Raw genomic sequence first — 27625 nt, 5'->3', positions numbered from 1 at the left:
TTTCATTAGTAGCTAAGCACTTAACCACTGTACAACTAGGGCTTCTCCTAAAGCATAAAACACTGTAAAAATTCTGTATCTAGTCACACACAGTTGGTCCTGTGGATTCTGTATTTGCATATTTGCCCACTTGCTGAAATTTTATTTTTAGTCCCCAAATCAATACTTGCCAGACTTTTGTGGTCACTCAAGGACATACGCAGATCTGCAAAAAATGCGATTCCCTCGATGTGCATGTTTTCAGCTGATGTGGCAACAACTTTGCCTTGTTGTTGCAGCTCCCATACTTTAATCAAGTTCCTTTTTGTGTGGTCCATTTAGTGCGTTACTTTTAGAAATTTTGTGCTTTTTGTTGGTGATTCTGATATTTAAAATGGCTGTCTAGTCCTGAAATACTGGCTAAATGCAAAAGTGTACTTTACAGAGAAAAGATATGTATGTTAGATGAGTTTCATTTAGTAATGCGTTGGAGTTCTGCAGGCCAGGAATGCAATGCTAATGAACCAACACTCTATGGTACATAAGGTGTCTTGAAGCAGAACACACATAAATTCAAGGTTATATATTGATTTGTTGATGAAAACTTAAGCAAAAGCTCATAGGAACCTACTCTGTATATTCCCAAAAAGTTTGTTTTGCAATGCTTTTATAAAATGTAACTACTACAAATAATGAAAATCAACTGTATATATATATATATCAACTGTCTGTTGATATATATGGAGTTCTGGTAGCATAGTGGTTATGAGTTGGGCTGCTAATCTCAAGGTCAGCAGTTCGAAACTACCAGTTGCTCTGTGGGAGAAAGATGAGGCTTTCTGCTCCAGTATAGATTTACAACCTTGGAAACCCTATACAGGGTTGCTATGAGTGGGAACCAATTCCACGGAATACAAAAGCAACATGTTGATATATACCGGAGCCCTAATGTAGTGTTGTAGGATAAGCACTGGACTGAAAATGGAAAAGTTGGCAGTTCAAACCCACCAGCTGCTCTCAGAAACCCAATAGAGGGTCACTGTGAGTAGAATTGACTCAATGGCACACAATAATACATACATGTATACATATATACATGTATGTATATAAACACACATGCATGCACATATCCTACATATAAGTATGGATATTTGCATTTAAAGGCTGCATATTTGCATCTGAAATACAAGGAGTCTTAAGTTTTACCCAAACCCAAACAATTGTGGTGGATTCAATTCCAACTCATGTCAACCATAGGGTATCGAAGGCTGTAAATCTTTGTGGACACAGATTGCCACATCTTTCTCCCACCTAGCCGACTGGTGGATTTGAACTGAAAACATTTTAGCTAGCAGCCAAGCACTCAACTACTGCTTCACCGAGGCTTCTTTCTTAAGGTTTAGTGCCCAGTATATGGAACATTTATAATGATGGGGGTACATCCAAAAATAAATCAACTCTATAGAAAATGTTAATCTGCTCATCCCTGGGGACTGTAGTGAATGTCTCCATTGTGCAAATGAGGAAATGGACATGACAGTTAGTGGTTTGCCGAAAGCCACACTGTTACTGCATTATGGAGATTTAAGCAGTGGTCCTCTGTACATGAAAACGCAGTCATATTTTCATGTTAAGACACTGTGGGCCTTAGTCAAATTGACCTAAATTAAGATTCAGGGACTAACAAGGCTTTTGGTGTCTGGAGGAGTCTACCATGCCAAACACAAAGACCTGGCTTGTTCTGAAATGTTACCTGCAGGGTTTTAAATAGGACACGGGTTTTCTGAGTAGCCTGTTTGCTTGAAATCAAAAGCTCGGTATCTGGCTAAACATTGCTATGAAAATTGAAAAGCAGCGGGTTGAACTAGGTTTTGAACCTCCAGTGAAACATAGTGTAAGGAGTAATACCTCCGTTTGTGGTATTCTAACTTTGACATCTGGTTAGAAAACAGACTTCTCCGAGGAGCTTGGTTTTTAAAAACAGTATCAAGGTATTGACCCAGGATCTGTACACAGTCTTCTCCACCATCTGCCTTAGTAGGATACATGGAAGAATAAGGATTTGTGATGAAACACCAGAGTCTACTATTATTAAAGAAGCTTAAGGAATTATTTGTGTTAGGCAAAAAATGATAACGTATTTTATACTTGCTTTCTATAACAACTGACTGGAGGGAAAAAAATTGCTTTTTTATTGGCTAACCGTTAGTTAAAATAAAAATTCTGTTAACCTTAATGATAAGCATTTATTTATTCTACTCGCTTCCTTTCTTCTCTAAATTTCACCTGGTGACTTAACCCAATTTTACTGAGTAGAAATGTTTACAAGAAATTGTTAAGTATCAAGGCATGCGGTTGTGGCCTCATTTGAAGAAAGGGGCGTTAACTCAGAAAACTCACTCATAAGTTGTGCTAAAATATCAGAGCCCTGACTGAGAGGCTTATTATACACCCAAGGCCTAAATTCTGGCAAAGTTAATAGTAATTAATTATAGGAGGTGTTGTAAAGTGGTAGGAAACAACAGAGGGTCAATCCCAGAAGCTGAGTTTGCACATCCCAAAATTTGATTTGGTCATTTCACACTAATTAGGGAACACAGATGGACACTGATAATATGTTAAATTATCAGGGTAAATAATTGGCAGAATCATCGTGTTGAGGTATTCCCTTTCTCACAGGGAAGGTAACAGTGGTTACAAATAAGGGATTTAGAATTACAAATTTGGTAATTTATGTTCAACTATCAATTCATTTAAATACATTAACATAAAACCTGGCAGTATTATGTTATGTAGGTAGTTCTCAACAGTTCTGTTCTGATTACTACCACTGGAAGTCGTTTCTGATGTAAGTCCATTACCTTTTTTTTTTTTTTCCCCCAGTTTTCATTATTATTGCCTTTTATTATCAGAGCATGGAGCTCTGGTAGCATAGTAGTTACAAGTCAGTCAGGCTGCTAACCTTAAGGTCATCAGTTCAAAACTACCAATCGTTCCGAGGGAGAAAGATGAGACTTTCTGTTCCAGTAATGATTTACAGCCTCAGAAACCCTATACAGGGTCGCTGTAAGTGGAAACTGACTCTATAACACACAACCACCACCACCACCAATATCAGCAGAGCCCTGATGATGCAATGGTTTAAGCCCTCAGCTGCTAAATGAAACCTATCAGCCACTCTGCAGGGAACCGCTGTGGCCATCTGCTTCAGTAAATGTTGTTGTTGTTAAGTGCCATCGACAGCCTTGGAAACTTGTTTGGGCAGCTCTACTTCTGTCCTACGGGGGCTGCTGTGTGTAGGAATTAACTTGAAGGCAATGGCTTTGTTTTTATTACAGTCTCTAGAAACACAATCTTTGTCTCTGGGAGTTGGAAATATTACATATAAACTTACAGATATAATTTAATACACTAATCATAAAAATTGTGGAGTCCTGGTATGGCGCTGTGGGTTAATGTGCCAGACTGCAAAGCCACTTGAACTGTAATGTCTGAGGTTCAAGCTCACCAGCTGCTCCTCAGAAACCTTACATAGGGTTGCTATGGGTCGAACCGACTTGATGGTACTTAGCAACAACAATCATAAAATTATTCCAATGATGAGGAAGAGTTGGATAACAGCATTTTGTCGATGGAGGAAACTATGGGAGATTCTGGATCATTGGGATTATCCCTTGAAAGGGATGGTATTTCACATAGAAAACTAGTGGGAATTGTCTGTATGGTTCTTTTCATTCTTTCTTCACATATTTCACAGTAGTATCTCATTGTTTCTCAAGTCTGTTTGTTATTGTTGTTAAATGCCTTGCTCAAGGCCCTGAAATATGTTTAATGGTGATATCAATGTTAAGCGTTGTTGAGTCGATTCTGACTCATAGCAACCCTGTGTAGGGTTTTCAAGGCATGGCTGGTGAGTTTGAACTGCGAACACTGAGGTTCAAACTGACCTTGTGGTCCAGTGCGTATCCTATGGTGCCACACCAGGACTTTGTAGTACATAGTATTAACACTAATTTTAACGATTAGACTGTTGTCTTCATTATTAACATGTACATCAATTTAGGAGACTGAATAATAGATTAGAAAATTGGCTTATTGAGGGTAGAATTAGAGGAGTTAGACATTTATAAGGAATGTCTCCATTGAGCTAAACCCTCAGGGTTCATTGTCAGTCTTTTGGCATAAAGGACCCTAGTCCCAGAATCTTAGCATCCGTTTTCTAGACAGTGCTGGATAAACTCCTGCAATTTTAATCTGTGCCTTAAATTTTTCTAAAGTTCAAAGAGCCACCATTCTTTTAGTCTAATTTAGCTACTTACTATTATATTTAGTACAAGGAGCCCTAGTGGAGTCGTGGGTTATGAGAGGGGCTGCTAATTGCAAAGTCAGCAGTTTGACTCCACCAACAACTCTAGGGGAGAAAAATGAGGCTTTCTGCTCCCGGAAAGATTTCCAGCCTCCAAAACCCTATACGAGGTCCCTATGAGTTGGAACCACCTGGAGGACACATGACGACCACTCCTACCCCCAGCACCATATTTAGTAGCAACAAACAAGTTGCTTTATTTGGGTTTGACTTTCCAAACATCTTTTAGGGGCAATGCTACCACAATACCTCCTTCTTCTGGTTCTGTGTTCTCCCAGTGAAATTTGTAAGAGACTACCTACTAATCACCTATTACTAAATACCTGTTCTCAAGATAGGCTGCAACAGGTACAAATGGAAAGCAAAGCATGCCTCTGCATATGGCAGTGGAAAAGCTTGCTTCTTCCGGTTCAGTAAAGCCTCATTTGAAGACCTTCCTTCACATGCCTAGATTTTTTATCTATTTTATGTTTGGTTTAGGTATTGACATCCTGAAGCTTGTAGCAGCCCAAGTTGGAAGCCAGTGGAAGGATATCTATCAGTTTCTGTGCAACGCGAGTGAGAGGGAGGTGGCTGCCCTCTCCAATGGGTACACAGCGGACCATGAGCGGGCCTACGCAGCTCTGCAGCACTGGACCATCCGGGGGCCCGAGGCCAGCCTTGCCCAGTTAATCAGCGCCCTGCGCCAACACCGGCGCAACGATGTAGTGGAGAAGATTCGTGGATTGATGGAAGACACAGCGCAGGTAATGCGGCTCAGATTTAGCCCTGATTGTCTGTCTATCCTCTGAACCTCTCCTCTCAGTGCCTCAGCTTTTATCAGATACATGTAACAAGGGAAACACCTGATCATTGGGTTTAGAGTCACATTCACATGGGTACCACGCCTCCTCTGACAGTCGAGATCAATGCACATCTATTAGGATCATCAAGGAAACGTTTAAAAATTCTGATGCTTGAACGCCACCATAGACCAGTTAAATCAGATCTCTAGATGACTTAGAAATCTGTCTATTTTAAAAAGCTCTCCAGGTGATTCCAATGTACCAAGTTGGGGGTCATTGTCTTTGGGATAGGTTCTAACATCTGCTTCTGCAGAGACATCTTTTGCTTGTTACCCATTTTACAGTCTTGTTTTGCACAGCATACTTCAGACAATACCACATAGGAGAACCTTTTTTTTTTTTTTTTTTAAACATCCTTCTCTCCTCCAGAGGGTGTTTCTGTGTATGTGTGATGTGGCTTAGGATGTTACCCCCTGGAGATGCATGTGGTGCTAACAGCAGTTGGTAACAGATTGGGTCCTCCTTGGGCTTGTTCAGTTCTATACATCACATGGGAACTGGAGAACTCAGGGGGGTTGCTTTCCTTTTATATAGTCAGTTACTGATGAGCTCTGGCTTTGGAGTCAGACAGTACAGGATTTGAATCCTGGCTTTGGCACTTAGTAGCTGGGTGACCAAGGGTAAGTGATTTCATCTTTCTTTGCCTCTGTTATCTCATTTGTATGCCTACTTTTTGAGATTAAGACTAGATGTTGTTGTTGTTGTTGTTATTGTTATGTGCCGTGGAGTCAGTTCCGACTCATAGCGACCCTGTACAGGGTTTCTGACGCTGTAAATCTTTACTGGAGCAGAAAGCCTCATCTTTCTCCTGAGGAATGGCTGCTAGTTTCGAACTGCTGACCCTGAGGTTCACAGCCCGATTCGTAACCACTACGCTACCAGAGCTCCTTTAAGACTAGATAGAGAGTGTATAAAAGCCTAATGCACTGAAGGTGTTTTACAAATTGTATTTATAATCATGGTGTAACTCATTTTACTTAGCTTTTTCTTCATCATAAGAAACTCCATGAATTAAGCACAGATTTAGGCATTGAATCATGTGTTGTTATTAAGTGTTGTCAAGTCAGTTCCAACTCATGGTGACCCTGTATAAGAATTTTGAGGAGCGGCTGGTGGGTTTGCACTGCTGACCTTTAGTCCAGTGTTTATCCTATAGTGCCACACCAGGACTCTATTGAGTCATATTTCCCACAAATTTTGATTAAGGTTTCAGATTGTATTCCCTAGGAATATAAAATGCTGCCTCTAAAACGTTGTAAGTGGTACTCGTGGTGGTTTAGTGGTAGTATATTCGACTTCAATTAGGAGACTGGGGTTTGGTTCCCAACCAGTGCACTTCATGGGCAGCCACCATTGTTTGTCAGTGAAGGGTGCTTGTTATGATGATGCTGAACAGGGTTCAATGGAACTTCAGACTAAAACACATTAAGTAGAAAGGCATGGCACTGTACTTTTAAGAACCAGCCAATGAAAACTCTATAATTCACATTGGTCCAATCATGGGTAAGGCGTAGGACTAGACGACATTTCATTCATTTGTGCACATAGTGGAGGAGACTGGACTGCAGCTAACGAGACTTGATAAAACCCACATATGATTTAAACAGCCTTTCAGTTATTATTCCACTGAAACGAACTCATTACCTAAAAGAGAGCTAGGGAGAGATTTTTCCTCATAAATTCTTTCTTTTGAAAATTTTTTTAATAACTGCCTTCCCTATCATCCAGGTTAACTCGTATCTGCCCTTTAACCAGTGAATAATTCTCCCTAATTCATTATCATTCTGCACCATAATCTGTATACCAACGGACTCAATTTTATATGTTTTAAAGTTCAAATGATTTATCTTCTTATATTGACAATGTAGTAAAGTGTAAACGTTTGAATGAATGGATTTTTTTATCTAAATGATTATTCGGATTAAAATTTACAGGTGCTAATTGACTCTGAAGGTGGTCTCTAGAAATCCTGGAATATTTTTAACTTCTTTAACATTACAGAAAATGGCATTTATCGTTAGATCCAGTGCTTAAAACTCAAAGGCAGGCATCAGTGTCTAGTGACTTTCTGAGAAACAATCTCCGTGCATGTGGTTCACAATGAAAAATAGGTTTTAGCTGGATTTGGAGAACAACAAGGGAAATGTGTACCGTCCAATTAAATAAAACAGCTGCAGCTACACTAAATGTAATTTATGTTACTTCCTTCCAGTGTTGACTTTTAAGGAAGAGCTAGTAGGATGAGTAGCAGACTTGAGGAAGGATTTAGACGTTAGGTGATAAATCATCAGAACTCCTTGGTGACAAATCGTCAAAGTCAATGTCAATAGTTATTGAATCTAGGTTGTAGAATTGTTATTGTTGTTGTTAACTGCTGTCGAGTCTGTTCCGACCCATAGCAACCCTGTATAGTGTTTCCGAAAAGCAGCTGGTGAGCTTGAACTGCCAACCTTGTGGTTCACACCAACCTCGTGGTCAAGTGTTTTTCCTATAGTGCCACACTAGGGCTTTGTTGTTGTTTTTAAGTGCCATTGAGTCGGTTCCGACCCATAGCAATCCTGTATAGGGTTTCCAAGCAGCAGCTGGTAAGCTTGAACTGCCGACCTTTCAACTCAAACTGGCTTTGTAGTCTAGCACATTCATCAACAATGCCACACTAGGACTAGGAGCCATTTATTCTTTTAAATTATTATATCATTTTTAATAATGAGAACCTATCACTCTTGTGATTTAAAATATATATTTTTTAATGAGAAAGCTGAAAGGCCACAAAAGAAAGGATAAGTTTACAAAGAAAGAATTTGTTTTACTACGCTAAATTTCGAGAAAGACGAGACAGTGGTTTATATGGAAATCCATTTGTACAAGGGACTAGTAAGGTTTGCGATCTTGCTTCATATTTCATTTTTGTTTTTTGCAAATCTATCTTTTTTCTCTGTATATACTCAGTGACCACTTTGAATTTGGTTCTTGTTTTTATAGTCCTTTCTTTTTGAGAAGGATGGTGATGGTAAGGGAATGACTACAACATAGGTAGTGTCTACAACCTATGCCAAAGACAGCGTTTCCCTCATGACTTACCGAGCTCCAGAAATGTTTATTGAGTCTTGCTTTATTCCAAACACTGACATGTTGTTGTTGTTAGGTGCCATCAAGTTGGTTCCATCTCATAGCGACCTTAAACACAACAGAACATAACACTGCCCGATCCTGCACCATCCTCACAATCATTATTACGCTTGAGTCCATTGCTGCTGCTACTACCACTGTGCCATCCCATCTCATTGGGGGTCTTCTTCTTTTCCACTGACCCTCCACTTTACCAAGCATGATGTCCCTCTCTAAGGACTGGTCACTCCTGATAGTATGTCCAAAATATGAGAGATGAAGTCTTGTCATCCTGGCTTCTAAGGATCATTCTGGCTGTACTTCTTCTAACAGATTTGTTTGTTCTTCAGGAAGCCCCTGGTAGCTTTAATATTCTTCTCCACACCATAACTCGATACCTCAATTTGTATGGTCTTCCTTATTCATTGTCCAAATTTTACATGCATATGAGACTATTGAAAATAGCATGGCTTGAGTCAGGCTCAGCTTAGTTTTCACACTGACATCTTTGCTTTTGAACACTTTAAAAGAGGTCTTGTGTAGCACATTTATATAATGCAATGCATTGTTTGATTTGGTACAGTGAAAAATGGACCCATGAAGACATCATGTCATGGAAACCTCATGTCATGCCATAAAATTGCTAGGTCAATGTAATTTTTTCCCAGAGTATATATAAAAAAACAAAGTACCTACTCCCCAAGTTCCAAATGCATGTACTTGATCATTTTGTCCTTCCTCTTAAGAGTTATTTGTTTTTTAGAAACCGTGGTATCAGAATTATCTTGTAGTTTTCTCTTTGGTTCTAGAATAGCTTACTGGTTAGGATGAGTTTGAGAAGACAATAGTAAGCTTATTATTTCTGGTTTAATAATGAACATCATTGTTTGCCAACAATCTGGACCCAGTTCTGACTCTAATTTAAATAGTCACAGAGCAGAGTTTTCTGACAGCCAGTTCTTATTAGTTGCACAGTATGTAACTTTTGGTCCATAGCTTAAGTCTGAGATTCGTCAAGTCACAACAAGAGAGTCAGAAGGTAGGGGGCATAATTGAGATTTATTCATTCCATTTTATGATGGATTTGTACTCCCTTTGAATGGTAGTACTGCTGAGGATTTGGGACTTTGCTCCAGAAATTAATGGACTCATAATGTGTAAAAAATGACTAGTTTTTTAATGGCGAATTTTATTTATTTATTTTTCTATTCATAATCATGGGAGCACCTGTGTTATATTCCACTCAAAGGATTAGCCCCTGGTGTGCCTTTTTGTAACCTCTGTCAAGAGCAGCTAATGTATTATTAACTATGGTGGACTATTAGCCACTTTTCAATTCAACATACTCAGGCTTTTCCTCTGCCTTGGTTATGAGTGTAATTTTCAGTACTCTTTTCTTTCAATTTCATCATCTAAACTCAACCCAAGATTTCAGGATCTTATCTGTTTCTTCTTGCACAGGATATGAGCATTTGGATAAAGCCGCAAAGCACAGGGATAATTTATTAGGAGTTTCCCAGAGCCTTTACAACAAAACAAATATCTTCTCATGTTGTTGTTGTTTGTTCTTAAGTTTCAATCGAGTTTGAACTCATAGCGACCCTGTGGAGGGTTTCTGAGAAGCAGCTGATGAGCTTGAACTGCCGACCTTGCAGTTCAAATGGCTTTGCAGACTGGCACATTAACCCACAGCACCACACCAGGAGTCCATAATGTCTTCCCATTTAGCATGCAAAATTGTATTTTTTTTCCCAGTTGCTTACTTTCATGTTTTCTGTCTTTATTAGAGAACTACATCTTGTAAGTAGCATACAAGTATATTTACTTTTGTCTTAGACCAAGAGTTTTTGTCATTTATTAGAGAATTCCAATCTGTTTACATTTTTAATGTAATTACTGATGTATTGTTGTTGTTGCTAAGTGCAGTCACATCTGTTCTGTCTCATAATGACCCTGTGTAGGGGTTCCGAGACTTTAAATCTGTGTGGGAGCAGAAAGCCTCTTCTTTCTCCCATGAAATTACTGATATTCCTGAGTTTAAATCTGCCATTTTATTATTTGTTTTGTGTTTGTTCTATCCTCTTTTTTTTCTCTCTTCTTTCTTGCCTCCTATTAGATAAATTAAGTATTTATTATTATTATTATTCCATTTCCCTCCTCTATTAGCATATTCGTTACATATTTTTTACTTTGCTTGTCTTGTAACGGTTACCCTACAAATCACAACATGCACAATGGAATTATAAGAGATTTTATAAATTTGCATTTCGTAACATTTTCCAGGCAGTCCATTGGCTTTAGAAAACTTTGATTCTATGTATCCTCTTCTTGCATTTTATCTTTTGTCATGAATTGTAACTCTACACATTTCATGACCTCCCCTTAAACACATAAAGTTTTACACATTCAGGATTACTTAGATTTACCTACATATTGAGCTTTCTTGTTGTTCTGTTCTTCCTTTTTTCCTGTACCCTCACCTTCTACCTGAGACAATTTTTCTTTTGCTTAAAGAACACTTTTCAGTGTAGGTTTCCAGCAATAAGCTCTCTTGACCTTTTTTCTTGAAATGTGGAATGAATGAATGGGATTCTTCAAACAAATACACACACATACACGTACTCACATGCATGTACATGTGCAAACTTAGTGTTTACTATCCCGCTTTCTACAGTTGAGTAGTTAGTTCCAGAAGTGGAAGTGGTCCAAGTGGAATGCAATTACTCTGTTGGTAATTATGCCTGCTTTTGAGTTAAATGAGAAGCAAATTGCTCCTTGACAGATGTAGTTTATTGGGCCACGTCTCTCAAACTATGGATTCCATCTTTGATTTCAGCATCCATGGAGGGACAGAACACTATAATTTTATAGAGAAACATAACAAAACCATTGTGGTTGAGTCAGCCCTGACTCATGACAGCTCTTTGTGTGTCAGAGTAGAACTGCACTCCATAGAGTTGTCCATGACTGATCTGTTGTAAGTAGATTGCTTTCTTCTGAAGCGTTTCTTGATGAACTTGAACCTTCGACCTTTCAGTTAACAGCCAAACACCACCCAGGAGCACCATCCTTTATATGCTGTGATTTTGGAACTGTGTATTTGTTAAGTCAAGAAACCAAAGACAAGGAAAATGTCATAGGAACTATTCCAAGCTAACTATATACTATGGCCTGAATAGAAATGGAGGCCTCCATATAATGAACGTTAGTTTACAGGACAAGTTGTCTATTTATTTCATATCTGTGTCATTCTTTTCTGTGGAATATATAATGGTTTAAATATATATAACTGCTCTCTGTAACTCAATGTGACTTTTCTGAAGAATCTCAGGCAAAATTTCATAAGAAATTTTTCAGTCTGGTTCAGTCTAAGTTTCCCCTGCTAAAGAGCAAAGGAGGTAATGGGATTTCTTTTCTTTTTCCTTTTAATCTATTTTACATGGAGTCCAGGTATGGCATTATTGGATAAGCACTGGACTGCTAACTGCAAGGTTGTCTGTTCAAATCTACCAGCTGCTCCTTGGAAATCCTATACAGAGTTGCAATGAGTCAGAACCAACTTGATGGCACACAAGAACAAATTTACATAATAAATGATGTGTAAAATATTATACCAGGTCTTTGGCCAATGCAAGGATGAATAAGACAAAGTCAGTGCCTTTGAGGAAGCCTACTGTCGAATGGTAGAGCACATGCTTTGTATATATGGTCCTGGTTTCATTCCCCACAACTTCCATGACTGTTTTCCTCTTTCGGACTCCTGGTGTGGCAGTGTAGGATCAGCACTGGACTGTGAACCACAAGGTTGGTGTTTCAAAACCACTAGCTGCTCCTTTGAAACCCTGTATAGGGTCACTGTGAGTTGGAATTGACTCGATAGCACTTAACAGCAACAGCTTATAATCTAAGGGTATTATATCCAAGAGGGTAGAAAGGAGGAATGTGCTGAATGGAGAACTAAGCAGCCCTTAAAATTCTAAATGGGACTTCAGTTTGGAGATGAGTGTGCCAGGTGATGTGTACCTCTCATGCTATAGCATAATCACTTTTGGGGCATTAGCCTCTTTGTCTCAGTTTCTTCATTAGACAATTGGAGTAACATTAGTGCCTATCCTATGGGTTATGGGAATTAAGTGTGTGTAACCCACAGTAAGCACTCGCCAAATGTTTATTATTAGTATTTGCTATAATTTTCAGGCTTTAGAGACTAGAGAGAGATGAAAAGCTACTCCTAACAAGCTCCAACTGATGTACATAATGAAGCCTTTAAACACCTAGGATCACTTCATGTAGGGTGGGGAGATTTTCCAATTCCAAGACTATTTCAGGCAGGATGGTTGCTAACCAGATTCACTGCCCAAGAATTGGAAATCCCAGCAATTTGTAAATATTTATTCCTTAGTGTGTGAATTTTTTTGGGCTGGCTGGGGTGTTTTCTTAGGTAAAGAAATACTGGCTATGACATGGGTAGAGACCAGACTGTGCTCCTCCAGTGGCTGCTATGAAAAGGGAACCAAGACTGAGCCTATGAATTTCTAGATTTTCCTTTCAAAGAACTGATGTTGATCAGGCAGAAGGCTTGGATACCCGTGGTATACATCTTATCCCTACTCCCCTCCTCCTGTAAGATTAAGTAAATTAAAGCTATGCTGTAATTGAGCAATCGATAGTTGAACCAATGGCTTTGTTGTTATTGTTTATATAGTGGAACATTTGTTAACCAATGAAAATCATGTTTGTTAACCAAAGAAAATCAATCAATTTCAGTGGTGACCCCATGTGTTCTAGATAGAACTGTGCTCCGCATAGGGCATTTTGGAAGCAGATCACCTGTCTTCCAAGGCACCTTTGATGGGTTCCAACCAGTTAGAACCAGTTAGTTACCAAGTGTTTAAGCATTTGCACCACCCAGGGGGCTCCTGAAGGCTTGATGTTCTTGTGGGTGTGTGTTGTCAAGTCCATTCTGACTCACAGCAACCCTATGGGACTGAGTCGAACTGCCCCAGGGTTTCCTAGGCCTTGATTTCTACAGGAGCATATCACCAGGTCTTTCTCCCAAGGAGCTGCTGGTGGGTTCATACTGGTGACCTTTCAGTTAGCAGTTGAGCACTTAACCACAGCAACGCTGAAGCTCCCTTAGCATTTTTTTTTGGTGTTCTGTTGTTGAATGCCATCAAGTCAGTTCTGACTCATTGACACCCTGTATAGGGTTTCCAATGGAGCTCTGGTAGCGTAGTGGTTACGAATCGGGCTGCAAACCTTAAGGTCAGCAGTTCGAAACTACCAGCTGCTCCGCGGGAGAAAGATGAGGCTTTCTACTCCCGTAAAGATTTACAACCTCGGAAACCCTGTACAGGGTCGCTATGGGTCGGAACCGACTCGACGGCACTTAACAACAACAACAACAACATAGGGTTTCCAAGGAGAAGCTGGGAGTTTGAACCACCGATTTGTGGTTAGCTGTCCAGTGCTTGTACTACTACATCACCATGCCAGGATCCCTTAGTGATTGTTGTTGTTGTTGTTGTTGCTGTTGTTATGTGCATGTTTGTTAGAGCATCTTAAATTTTTCCAGACCCATAGGACAGATTCCTTTCTCTTTCGTCTTTCTTTCCACACACCTCCCCCTTTCCACCCCTCTCTCTAGTTTGCACTGAGATTCTGTATTGCAGACGGTGTGGCTTTGCTCTGTATTATTAACTGGGAGAATCCCAATAGCGAGAGAAGTGCTAGGCCTTCTGCTGCCTCTGACTACAGTTCCTGGGTTTATTTTTTTTATTTTGTTTTTTTCTTACCAGCTGCAGGATGCAGCTGCCCAGATCTATGGGTCTGACTGAGTCCAGCTAGTTTCAGAAGTTTAATATAGTGAGGGTGAGTTGAGGCAAATGCCAGCTGTTGGCTTTTTGGCTATTCAAATTAGTTTGTCTTAAATTTGCCTGTTGGCCATCACATAGGAAATACGGCCTTCAGGTATCAGTTAAACTTGTATGTACCTAGCCCCAGAATTTGCTGTAGTACCAAAGTGCAGTGGGTTATTAAAGGTCAAGTTACTTGATTTTCAGGGCATGACTGGGGGCTCTGGGGATCTTCTAGGATTGTGAGGGGAGAGGACTTTATGAGGAGCTTGCTGGCACACAATAGAACACCGCTACATCTAGTGATTTAAGGTGGTCATTGTGCACCAAAGAGCAGCGTCAATGAGTAATGTTGTCCCCATTGCCATCACATCAATTCCAGTTCATAACGAGTCAGGTGTCGCACTTAGTTTTTATGCTGAAGTTTCATGACATTAGTCACAAACCTTTTGTAGAGCACCAGCTATGTGCCTGGCACTGTAAAAGGTGGTCACTGCCTTTTAATAACTCATGAGTTTGGGATGAAGACACATGTAGAAGCAATTGCAATTCAATAGGGTAGGTTATAACAGAAATATGCACAAGGAATGATTAGATGGCCTCAGAAGGCCGGAGTGCTTGACCCACCAAAAAATACCCAGGAAGCTACAGCAGGTGTATGTTTGTCATTTTGAAAGTCACTTAAAAAACAAACAAAACAAAACACCAGACATTAGTTTCCTTCAAAAGAGCAGGCTAACAATATATCAAACAGATTTGTATTGTGGTCCTCTTCCAGAGCATTTTTCTGATATGTTTTCTGCTGCTTCTCACTGTAGCAAGGACATGCCTTTCAGTGTAGCATCTTGGTTTGTGTTGCTCGGTAATGAGCTTTATAGAAGCTGTTAACTACTCTACAGTATTAAATATGTAGGAGTAAGGTCCCCATGCTGCCCCTTAGGTCATGTGCTGCCACTTGAACTTTGAGTTCCCAAGACCTAGTAGAAGAAGATGGAAAATTCAAGCATTTGACTTTATCCCTCTGGAGTGGGTTTTACTCTCACTTTTGCCATTTACAGTGTGGCCTTGGGCAACTACCATCATGTCTCCAAGCCTCAATTTCTCAAACTACAGCAGTCTTGTAGGTAGGGAGGAGAGACAGTGAATGTAGAATTCCAAAGTCCTACATTTGTCATAGTGCAGGGGGCAAACTAAACCTTACCTACTATATATTGGAATTGAATTCCACATTCGCCTTCTTGATTCAAGAACAAATATTATTACTATTCTATATCCATTGCCATTAAGTTGAGTCTATTAGTGGACAACATTTTTCACCCCTTTAATCCACACCCTTAGTGGCTTTTTCAAAAAGTGCATTGGTAGGAAATCAGAGTCAATATCCATATCTTCACTAATCAGTACTACAAAACATATATTTCACTTTATTTTTTAAAGCCCAAACCTGTATCTAGATAAAACTTGATAGCTTCCAGTTCTAGCATAACTTTTCACTTCCCTATGTTTGGCTAAATTGATCTCTTATACCCAATAAGATATTACATCCTGGTCAGCAACAGGTTGTCTTATACAGCAGTTAATTTCAATATTTGACTACTTATTCCTCATCACTTTCTTGGGAAGGAGAATTAGCACTCTTGATTTTCCAATGTAAAAAAATATTTCAGAAGGAACTTTGATTCATCAGGAAACAGGATAGAATTACCAACATAGAGGATCAGCACTGGGCTGTGCATCACAAGGTCAGCAGTTCAAACCCACCAGCAGCTCTTTGGAAACCCTATACAGGGTTGCTATGAGGCGGGACTGACTTGATGGCACTTAACAGTAACAATAACATTACCAAAAAGGAGTCCTGGTATAGCACTGTAGAATAAGCATTGCACTGCTGGGTCAGTTTGAACTATAAGGTCAGCGGTTCATACTCACCAACCGTTCCTCAGAAACTCTACACAGGGTTGCTATGAGTCACTTAAACAACAACAACACTGCCAAAAAAATACTAAAAAAAGATGGGGAAAACTTTTTGTTTTTATAATCACAAAATTAGGCAAGGCTTTTCTAAGAATGATAACAAGGTGCAGAGGCAAAAAGGTTCAACTGCTTAGCAATAAGTATTGTTGTTGTTAAGTGCCATTGAGTCATTTTCAACTCATAGAGACCCTGTATAGGGTTTCCGAGGAGCAGCTGGTGGGTTTGAACTGCTGACCTTGCGGTTCAAACCAACCTTGTAGTCCAGTGCTTATCCTACAGCACCACACTAGGACTCCAGTAATAATTATATAAGATGGAAAATACCACACACAAATCAAAAGACAAAATAAAAATAATAACTGGGAGAAATTGTTTACAAGGTAGGGTTAATTTCCTTAAAATATGAAGAGCTTTTTACACTAAGAAAAGAGACCAAACAACTGGGAATAAAAATGGGCAGTCAGTGAATAAGATAGTTCACAGAAAATGAAATACTGAACATTCTTAAATATTTAGAGATTTCTTTTAACCCACTCACAATAAGAAAAATTCAAATAAAAATCACTAATGGGATACTATTTTAACCTCCCAGACTGACAAAGAGGAAAGGTATATTAGCACACTTTTGTTGTGTGAGGATCTTGGCAAAGAGGAACTGAGTGTACTTCTGATGGTATGTAAGGCAATCCCACCCTTCTGGAGATCAACCGGAACCTCAATCCAAATCTATACAGATAGCCCCTTGATTCTGCTTCTGGGACTATATTCTACCTGAACAAGAATAAGCTCCATCAACAGCAGTGGGAAGGTAGGTAGCTCCCATATATGAGGAGACTTAAAAAAGTTGTTGTAGAACATGGAATTAAAACACTTTTTCCATTAACTTTTTGAAGCCCCTTCATAGATGGCAGATGCAAGTACTGAGAGTATTCATTGAAGCATCATTTGTAACAGCAAAAGAATGGAAGCCACTCAACTGCCCTTCAGTAGGGAACTCTTGATGGGTGCTATGGAATATCCATGCAATGGGATGGTACTGGTGAAGTCCCGGGGTTATGTAAATGGCAATTCTTACTTGTTCTTTGGTGTTAAGTCAGTTTGCTCTCTCTTTGAGATAACCTGGATTCACAACAAATGTTTCATCACAATCACCTTCAATTACTGTATGTGCAGCTTTCAGATCATTGAAAAGATTCCAGCCTTTTCTTGTACTGAAGTAAAACAGTGTGTACCTGTTCTGATCTGCCTACAATTTGATCCCCAAAAACATTCGTAATCTGGGACTGCCTGTATTTGTCAACAGGAGTGAGTCAGCCTTTTATTTGCTAATCTCAAGTATTGTTTTCAAGTTAAACAAATAAACAAACAAGCAACATAAAATAGCAAAACAATGCATACAATATGCTGACATGTTTTATTGTGAATTATGTGATAGTTTACATGAGAGAACATTAGTTTTACATTCATCCTATCGTATATATTGTTTCATTGCTATGGTTACAATCCCCTCCATGCATCATCAACCAACCAAAGGCTATATACACTACAAGCCTGCCCCCCTCCCCCCCCCCTGTTGGCTGACATTGTGTTTTGAAAATAAAATCTGGGGGCAGAGAATAAGAGAATATAAACCAGGGGGCTTCAAAAAGTTTATGGAAAAAAATGTAGTTCAAAGATTATTTTTCCTATAAACATTTGAAGCCCCCTCATACACCTATTTCTTGGTATATTGTTGTTAAGTGCCATTGAGTTAGTTCTAACTCGTAGTGACCCTGTCTGGGGTTTCTGAGGAGCAGCTGGTGGGTTTGAACACACAGTTTCAAACTGTGTGTGTTCAAATTGACCTTTCGGTCCAGTGTGTTATCTTGCAGCACCACACCAGGACTCCATTTCTTGGTATGTTGTTGCTGTTGTTTAGTGCCATTGAGTTGGTTCCGACTCATAGAGAACCCTGTATAGGATTTCTGAGGAGCTGCTGGTGAGCTTGAACCGCCAACCTTGTGGATCAAACCGACTTTGCAGCCCAACACACACTCCTTTGAAGAGACCACACAATTGCCACCTGGGAAGGAAATAGGAAACAGGGTTGGGAGTCAGAAGTTGGAGGGAGTATTTTTCACCCTTTTGTGTACCATATACATTCTTATTCTAATGAAGCCAGTGGATGGATTTAATAAGCATTCTAATCTAATCAAATTTAATAAGTTCAAAACACTTGAATCACAAAGATGGACCTTCTTCCATTAAGTTCCCTTAAAAATTACTTTCTATCCTCCCCAATGTCTTAAGGCAAGCTTATATGGTTTGTGTACCTTTAACAAAAATTTTCTTTTTTTTTTTATTTTATCATGGTTGTGTGCCTTCACCCCATTCTGACTTCTGACTCAGATTAGAATTGTCTAACGACTTTCTTATGGGAAAACGGCCTCACAATAGACCTCTTGAATAAAGTTTAGAGAAACTCAAGTAATTCCCAACATGGCATGATTTCCTAATGTGTAGATGAAACCGAACTCCCTCAGCTCAGCAATGTATTATAAATGTGGGTAGGTTCCAGTTTGGAACCAAGAGAGCCCATTTTTTCAGTATCCCCGCTTCCCTTTTTGTGAAAGCTAGTCAGTGAGTCAGCTCAGGGCTGCAATAGCATTACTGTTGATGTCAGCAGTGTGGACAGCTTGCAGGCACAGATACCAGCAGCTGGACGGCATGTATCCACCCCCCTTTTCCCTCCCTCCGGAGCCAGCTAGTTCTTACCAGCTTTGGCAGCTTTGTGCAGCACTACCTATGGCTTCCAGTGAATTTTCCCTTGTGCACCCAGGAGAAGAACAATGCTCCTGCTTAGGACAAAGATGGCCAATGACACCTTTACTAACTCGAGAGAATTTGTAGCCTTTAGGGATCAGTATTGAAATTAACTTTCAGAAACTACCAGAATAAGTAGAAGACATAGACACAAGACTACCTTGATTTGGGTTAGAGCATATAAGGTAGAAACACAGCAAGGCCAGTTAACCGGGGCTAAAGTTTAAGTGAAGGAGTGCTGGTAGCGAAGCAGTTAAGCACTAGGCTGCTAACCCAAGGATCAGTGATTTGAACCCACCAGCTGCTCCGTGGGGGAAAGATCTGCCAGTCTGCTTCCTTAAGGATTGTTGTTCAGTGCTGTTGAGTCTGTTCTGACTCTTAGCGACCCTGTATAGGATTTCCAAGGAACGGCTGGTGAGTTTGAACCGCAGACCTTGCAGTTCAAACCGACCTTGAGGTCGAGTGCTTATCCTATGACGCTACACCAGGGCTCCTCCTTAAACATCACAGTCTTAGAAGCCCTATGCAGCAGGTCTACTTCATCCTATAGAATAACAATGAGTCAAGGTTGTTGTTGGAACAAAATTCTCACCTTATGCTGCTCTTGAACAGAACTAAAGTGGGTATCTTTTTAAAATAATTTCCCAGTGGTTTTGGAATTTTTCAACCAGGTTAATCCTGAGATCTTCCTGATGCTGTATGAGTTCCACAGGCTCTGCTGTTGACTTCCAATTTACCTGGGCAGCTGTTCACTGAGCTCAGAGTTCACTGGGCTCTGCCACCTTCCTGGTCTGGCACAGGGGCCTTAAGGGAGGTTGAGCAGAGTGTCTTGGCATCATGTTCCAGTGTCTCATCATGTGAGGAGTCTCAACTAGACAGTAGATCTAGACCCCGGGATGTGCACTTGGCAACTGACGATGACTTAGATTTCAGTGTGAGCGTTGTTTCCTACACAAGCAACGGAGGTACCTCCTGGCCCTACCCTCCTGTGGTCTGTCTCTGGGCAGGAGAAAAGGAAAGCAGGAAGGAAAACAAAGGGATTTAGCTAAACAATCAGAAGCCTAGGGAAAGTTTGGGCATTTTTGTCTTAAGATTTCTTGGCTCATAACCCTTTTATTTATTTATTCATTTTCATTTTTCTTTTAAATAAGATTTTTGAAACACAGAAAAGTTGAAAGCATAGTACAACAGACACTCCTAAAACCATAACCTAGATTCACCAGTTACTCATATTTGCTTTATCTACAAGTCTGTTTGTGTAGAGTGTATATATGGATGTGCGTATGTTTACCATTCTGTATTACCATTTCGGAGGCTGCCTCTCAAATTTTTTATAGCTGATGATGACCTTTCTTTCAGAGTTTTTTTTGTTGTTGTTGTTGTTAAGTGTTGTCGAGTTGATTCTGACAGGGTTTCTGAGGAACAGCTGGTAGGTTTGAACTACCGACTTTGTAGTTTGAAGTCCAATGCTTTAGCAATCAGCATTCTACCCTTTCCCCTTTAAGGTTTTCTTTTTTTTGCTTGCATAAACAAAAACAAAACAAAGAATAACCTTGCTAGGTAAACCTAGGTTATTCTTGCCAAGATCCCTTAGGCTGGATTAGATTTAACCAGAATTTACACGTTAAATAGTAATCTACAAAGGCTGTATTTGGCACTTTCAAGACCTTTCCCCATCTCTTGTTTTATTTTTTTTTAAGGGCAAAATCATTATATAAAGGCAATCTTCAGTATCTGACTTTAGGAGCTACATAAATTCAGATACATTTTTAAATAAGGTTGCTAACCCTTATTATCTAAACTCTTATTTATAGCTGAAATCCTAGAACTATATAGATTTGGATAACAAAGCATTGCTTGTTCCGAAATCTTGTTCTGTAACATTTAAGTATCTCTTGATACTCAAATATATTTGATATCTATTGTAAACATAGATATATCAAATATATTTGAGTATCAAGAGATACTTAAATGGCAAAGAGGGTAGCATATCCCCTGCAAGAGCCCAAGGTTACATGTCTATGGTGGTGGTGGTTATGTGTTGTGGAGTTGGTTCCGACTCATAGTGACCCCGCACAGGGTTTCTGAGGTTGTAAATCTTCATGAGAACAGAAAGCCTCATCTTTCTTCTGCAGAACAGCTGGTAGTTTTGAACTGCTGACCTTGTGGTTCGCATCCTGATTTGTAACCACTACGCTACCAGAGTTTATATAAAATCAAAAACAAAACCCATTTCTTATTGAGTTGATTCTGACTCACCCAATGTGTTACAGACTAGGGCTGCTCCACAGGGTTTTTTTTTGAACTGCAGTCTCCTGATGTGGTGCTGTGGGATAAAGTACTGGACTGCAAGGTCAGTGTGAACCACAGGGTTGGTAGTTCAAATTCACCATCTGCCTCTTGGGAACCCTATACAGGGTCGATATGAGTAGGCGTCAACTCTACAGCACTTGCAACAACAATCTTGATGGGTCATCAGACCTTTCTTCACGAGTGCTGCTGGATGCGTTCAAACCTCCAACCTTGAAGTTAGTTAATGGTCAAGTGCAAACCATTTGTACCACCTAGGCACCATTCTGTTTTTTGGTTTTTTTTGGGGGGGGGGTTGCTAATTTTCCTTAGCAACTGGCCCAGATAGGAAGGTGACATGGCTCACTAAAGAGAATAAATTTGAAATGAGACAGACTTGGTCTTGAATCCTGGCTCTGTGACCTTAGACAAGAGCCTCAGTTTTCTCGCCTGTACAATGGAAGCAAACGAGAGCTATTTTAACAAGTGGGCTATAGATAATTTATGCTGTGCCATCTACCACAATATTAGTAAATGGTTTATTTCTAAAAGTTCCCTGTCTATTGACTGGATCTGACTGATCAACACAGATGGAACAGCAAAGTAGTTTAAATTGGAGTTAGCAAATGTGCTTTTGAAAACCGTGTGTTAGGTGATGCAGTGATTACGTATGTAACATTAATCTTTTTTTCTTTCTTTCAAGTGTGTGATATGCTTTACAAGGGAAGTAAAGTTGGTCCTTGTTCGGTGACTTGTGACTATGTGAGGGGATTTCTTTAGAACCCTGCCAGGATGGTCTGGCTGCATGGGGTGAGAAAGCATCAATGACAGCCAGCTGGGTGGCGCGAGGAGCCAGGGGGTTAAGTTGGACTGTTTCAGCAGCCTGGTAAGAAGCACTGAGGCTGAGTGGTTAATGCTTCATTTCAGTGGGTCACTGATGCATCAAAGTGGTGAATTATTTTTATGAAAACAGATTGTGTAACCACAGGGAAATTGTCATTGGATAGTCATTGAAAAGAATTCAGTGGTAGACTTCAATTGAGTGGGTCAGTTGGGGGTCACATGGAAGGACAGAGGAAATTAGAAGTAGGGGGCAGCTAGAAGAATTAAATTGCAATCGATAAGACAAACAATAAATCAGACATCATTTGAACTGAAAGAATTTAGGGATGACCGTAATCCAACCTATTGAGTTGAGAAATGAGGAAACAGCTGAGGCGGGAAGTGGTCTCTTCAGGCCAGAAAGCTGGTTAGTGGCAGGTCTCCTTTTTCCCCTTGCAATGATTTCCCACAGTCATTTTTGAAGAGGACTGTGGTGAACATGAAATTCATGCTGGAAAGATGACTTCTTTAGTTGAGGTCCTCAGCCTGTGTTTACATGCATATGAATGCTGCTACATGATACAAGCAGACTCAGTTTTATCAAGTCTATTTTGATTCCTGATGACCCCATGTGTGTCAGTGTTGAACTGTGCTCCCTAGCATTTTCAATGGCTGTTTTTTTGGGAAGCAGATTGCATGGCCTATCTTCTGAGGCACCTCTGGTAGACTCCAACCTCAGACCTTTCAGTTAGCAATGAGTACCACCCAGTGACTCTGTTACATTACAGGAGGAGACAAAAAGTAGATGACTCAAAATCGTATATAATTGCTATACCACTCGTGCCATGAATAAAGCTTGGAAAGATTTCCATTCTCATTCATGCATGGATGGCTCTGCCATGCCCAGGAATTGGGGTGATACTTCCATATTGTATCGTCTGTGGGAAAGGCTGTCCATGGGGAAGTGACTTTTCAATTTCTATTTCAAATACTAAAAAGGAAGAATTTCTTTCTGACCTTCAGTTTCCTATTGTGATTTAGTTGGACACTCAAGAGAAGGGATTTCAGTTTTAGAGCTCTGGTTGGGTGGGCATGAAGGATTGGATATGGCTGGAAATGAGGGAAGGAGAAAAGATCTATTCATTCTAGTACAACCCAAGTGCAAATTAAATTATTGTTCTCACAAACACTGTAAAATCTCTGTAACCCAGAGACGTTCAAACCCGGAATCTTCAAGCAACACCCTATTCACCAAACCCATTTGGATGATTCCTTATAATCAATGGTAGTAGTAGTAATCACAAAGAAAAGTGGGTCAGCAACCAAGCTATAGGTGTGATGCGGGGGGTGGGGGGTGGGGAGTAAGGTGAACCAGTTAGCGCTCTTCCCTTATCTGTTTAGGTTAATAAATACAGTGTCTGGAAAGACTGAGTGTACTTGTGTGGAAACGAATCAAAAGATCATTTGGGACTCATTTGGCTAAAAGAAACCATCTGCTTTTCCTTCTCTTTAGTTCACTCAGTAAAACCATACTGTACTAGGTTTGGCTGCTTGGGGGAACTCTCACTGCCACATCTGCCACTCCTTTTTCGGTCTGTCTTACTGTCTCTACCTCATTTTTCAAGCTTCTGAGTTAGCATGATTACCTCATGGCTACAAAGCAAAAAGAACTGTACTTTTTAAGTTTCTCCAGAGGGGCTCCAAATGTCTGGTGGACACATTGCCTTGATGGGCCAAGTTTTTCCAGAGATGGTTCTTTTAATAAAGGCTTAATGTCTTCCTCACTGCAATAAGTTAGGGGGTGTCCATGAACACTTAACAAAGTACAGAGAGGACTCAGTCATGCGGATGATCTTCCAACCATCCTGTTTTTTTGGCTTCCAGTATAAACAAGAGTGTGGCAGCCACATTTTCAAGTTAGCAGAAGGAAAATACTCTTATCAGTGGTGACTCTTAAAAATAATATTTGTTGTTTTTCTAGTTACAAAATTTAATAAGTCCTTGTAGATAAGTTGGAAAGCTCAAAGAGACGTAAGGATTAATGTTACTCAGGATCTACTTTATGAATATTTTGATAACTTTATACTCAAAGCTTTTTAAGAAGATAAGGCCCTCTTCTTAGGCAATCTGGCTTCTGGGAATATTTGTCTTCTAGGATCTAAATCTCTTATCAGTTCTTCCTTTACTATAAAGGCAGAATACTGAAACACGAACGTTCAAAATTAATAAAATATAGAATTGATTTATTCTGCATATTTTAATGATTGAATTTTTCAACTAGAGACCTTAGAAATAACACAATGCTAATAGTGTTGCAATGTTATGAACCAGCTTCAGTAGGCATTGTAAATATTAAGGTTAAGGAGGAGTAAATATTAAAGAAAGGGAGCAAGTTTCTGGGCACATTCTGAAACACAGCCAGCTACTGTTACGTGAGTTAAACTGAATAGATTTTTTAGAAAGGATGATTGTCAGATGGAATCTAGTTTTAGCTGTGGTTGGTAATTTCTTTGTGGGGATGTGAAAACCATTCTTAGGGGCATGTGCATATTCATCTGATTCATTACGAGTAATTACAGGAGATCTTCAGTTCAACATTCTCTCCAAATTCTGTTGGAGATTTCTACTGATGGAGGAACCCTTTGGCAATAGTAAAAATTGAATAGAGCTCAGGAAATAGGTGGGTGGACTTCTTATGGTCGGTTAGCATGTGATTTGTGGGTGGGAATTTCTTTTTCAAGCAAGAACAGTACATTATATTGACTGACCATGTCTTCCAATGTAATGTCTCTGAGAACCAGTGTGTAGACAAATGTTCTTTGTCTAATTGAGTGAATAAGAAATGTGTATAGGCATGAATGGCTGTGTGCATTTTCATGGAGAAGTGCCACATGCCAGGGCCTATTGAATTAAAAAATTTAAAGCATATACATAAAACTTGTGCATAGATCAGGAGGAGACTGCTGGGAATGCGTGTTATTCAAGTCTTAAATTACACTGGAAGCAGAAGCAGGGTGTGGGTGTCGGTACAAAGGGAAATCACTGTTGGAGGATTAGTAATCAGTGGTCTTCAAAATGTGTAATCAGTTGCAAGTTGTAAAAAAAAAAAAAAGAAAGAAAAGGCAATTGTGTTTGGTTTGTGCCTTATCTAAGCATCCAAAGTAATAACTGAAGTGCTAGCCTATGTCTTCCTGGTTCAAGAGCTTGAAAACATTTCACTGCAAGTCAAGTGATAAGGGCTCTAAAGAGTGATGACTAACAGCCCTGGGGAGAGTGCAAATGACTTCCTAAACCCTGCCCTATAGGATCTGACCACCTGGTCCCTATACTTTCATCCATGCTGGAAGAGCAAAAGCAGGTAAAATCAACAGACTCGGAGATGCCACAAGTGCTCTACAGTATAGTCACAAATGAAAGGGAAAAGCAGAGATGTCAAGCTGATTTGACTAGCACACTGAATGTCTCCCAGTAGTTGTCTGCCTTCTGTGGGGCCTCAGTTGTCTCACCTCTAAAATGGGTGCACTATCACATACCCCTTCTCCTCCTCTCTACTATATGCTCCCTGGTACAAGCTAGGATTTTAGTCCATTTTATCATTTGCCTTGCAGTTGATTCCAGCTATGACTGACCACCTCATGGGTGTCAGAGTAGAACTGTGCTCCATAGTGTGTTCAATGACTGGAGTTTTTCGAATTGCGTAGCTAGAGCTTTTTCCCAAGGCATCTCTGGGTGGGCTCCAACCTCCAAACTTTTGGTTAGTCCCCAGAGACTCCTTGGCTATTATAAAGAAAACCAACCTGTTCCATTCCAGAGGATTCTGACTCATGTGTTACAGAGTAGAACTGATTCATAGGGTTTTCAAGGCTATGATCTTTATGGATGCAGATCAGCAGGGCTTTCTAGTACCGTGCTGGATGGACCACCAATCTTTAGGTTAATAGTTAAGTCCATGTATGCCACCATATATGCCACCTTTTGCTACAATAGGAACATCCTAACTGAGCTCCCTACTTTGAATTTTGCCTTCCTAATTATTCATTCTCAACACATCAGTCAATAAGAAGCGGTCTCCATCTGAAACCATCTTATTTTGTTTGCTTACTTGTTTATTATCTCTCTGATCCCCACTTAGAACAGAGATTATGGACTCCAATGGGGTGGTCCTCACTCTTCCGGCCTGTTCTGCCTCTTGTTGTTGTTGTTAAGTGCCATTGAGTCGATTCCGACCCATAGCAACCCATATTGGGTTTCCAGGGAGCAGCTGGTGAGCTTGAACTGCCAACCTTGTAGTTCAAATGACTTTGCAGTCAGATGCATTAGCCCACAGCGCCACACCAGGACGTTTGCCTCTAGTGCCCTGTTATTTTCATTATTTTAAGCAGTTTTACTTAATTGTTGAATTGGTTAGAAATGGGCATCAGGAAACCTGGGGTTTAGTCTTAATTCTGACAATTACTGATTGCAAGTCCTTAAGTCAGAGTCTCTTTGCATCTCCTCAGGTCTAGGTTTACTTATCTGTAAAGAGATGGGAATATACTAGCTAATACCCAAAGTCCCTTCTAACTTTACAAAATTATATCTTAAAAGTTGGAGATCTTCCTCCTCACAACAGTGTTCAGGTCCCTTCTCTGAGGTAGATGGTGTTAACAACTTGGCATACATACTTGTTTTGTTTTGTTTTAAGTGCTCATTGTTGTTGTTGATATAGGTGCCATCAAGTCAGCAGCTCCATCTTTATATCAACTCAGTGTACAATAGAACACAACACTGCCTGGTCCTGTGCCAACCTCACAACCAGACCTATGTGTGAGCCCATTGCTGCAGCCACTGTGTCCATCCAGCTTGTTGAGGGTCTTCACTTTCATTGACCTTCTACTTTACCAAACATGATATCCTTTTCCAGGGACTTGTCCCTCCTGATAACATGTCCAAAGTACTCTCCACCTCCATTCTAAGGAACATTGTAGCTGTATGTCTTCTAATACTGATTTGTTCATTCTTCTGGAAGTCCATGGTATATTTATTATTTTTCATGAACACTACAATTCAAAGGGATAATTTTTTTCAGTCTTTCTTATCCTTTACCCAGTTTTCTTCATACATATGTGTTGTTGTTGTTAAGTGCCTTTGAGTTGGTTCCGACTCATAGAGACCCTGTATGGGGTTTTCCAGGAGAGTTAGATGGGTTTGAACCACCAACATTGTGGCTAGCCTCCTAGAGCTTATACTACAGCACCACACTGGAACTCCTTCCATGCATATTGTTGTTGCTGTTAACTCAGCAACCAAGGAGCGGTTTCCAAGGAGCAGCTGGTGGGTTTGAACCACTGACCTTGAGGTTTAAATTGAACTTACGTTCCAGTGCTTATCCTACACAAAGACTCCCCCATGCATATTTGTTGTTGCCTTCAAGTTGGTTCCAACTCATAGCCACCCTAGATAGGATTTCTGAGGAGTGACGGATGAGGTTGAACCACGAACTTTGCAGTTCAAACTGACCTTTAGTATTGGGTGATCGAAAATACCATGGCTTGGGTCAAGTACACCTTAGGCTTCAAAGTGACATCTTTGCTTTTTAGAGATTT

General features: G+C 40.0%; 1 protein-coding gene across 1 annotated transcript in view; it reads left to right on the top strand.

Annotated features, from left to right (window-relative positions):
* TNFRSF21 (tumor necrosis factor receptor superfamily, member 21) overlaps positions 1 to 27625 on the top strand; it is an 89303-nt gene that overhangs the window by 59235 nt on the left and 2443 nt on the right. The window contains exon 4 of the mRNA XM_006860531.1: positions 4826 to 5091. Within this exon, the coding sequence (XP_006860593.1) occupies positions 4826 to 5091 (266 nt within the window). The remainder of the gene's footprint in view (positions 1 to 4825; positions 5092 to 27625) is intronic.

Source organism: Chrysochloris asiatica, unplaced genomic scaffold, assembly GCF_000296735.1.
Source record: "Chrysochloris asiatica unplaced genomic scaffold, ChrAsi1.0 scaffold00038, whole genome shotgun sequence".
Lineage (NCBI taxonomy): Eukaryota > Metazoa > Chordata > Mammalia > Afrosoricida > Chrysochloridae > Chrysochloris > Chrysochloris asiatica.
Note: the sequence above shows the minus strand (reverse complement) of the source record. Positions and strands in the feature narration are given on the sequence as shown.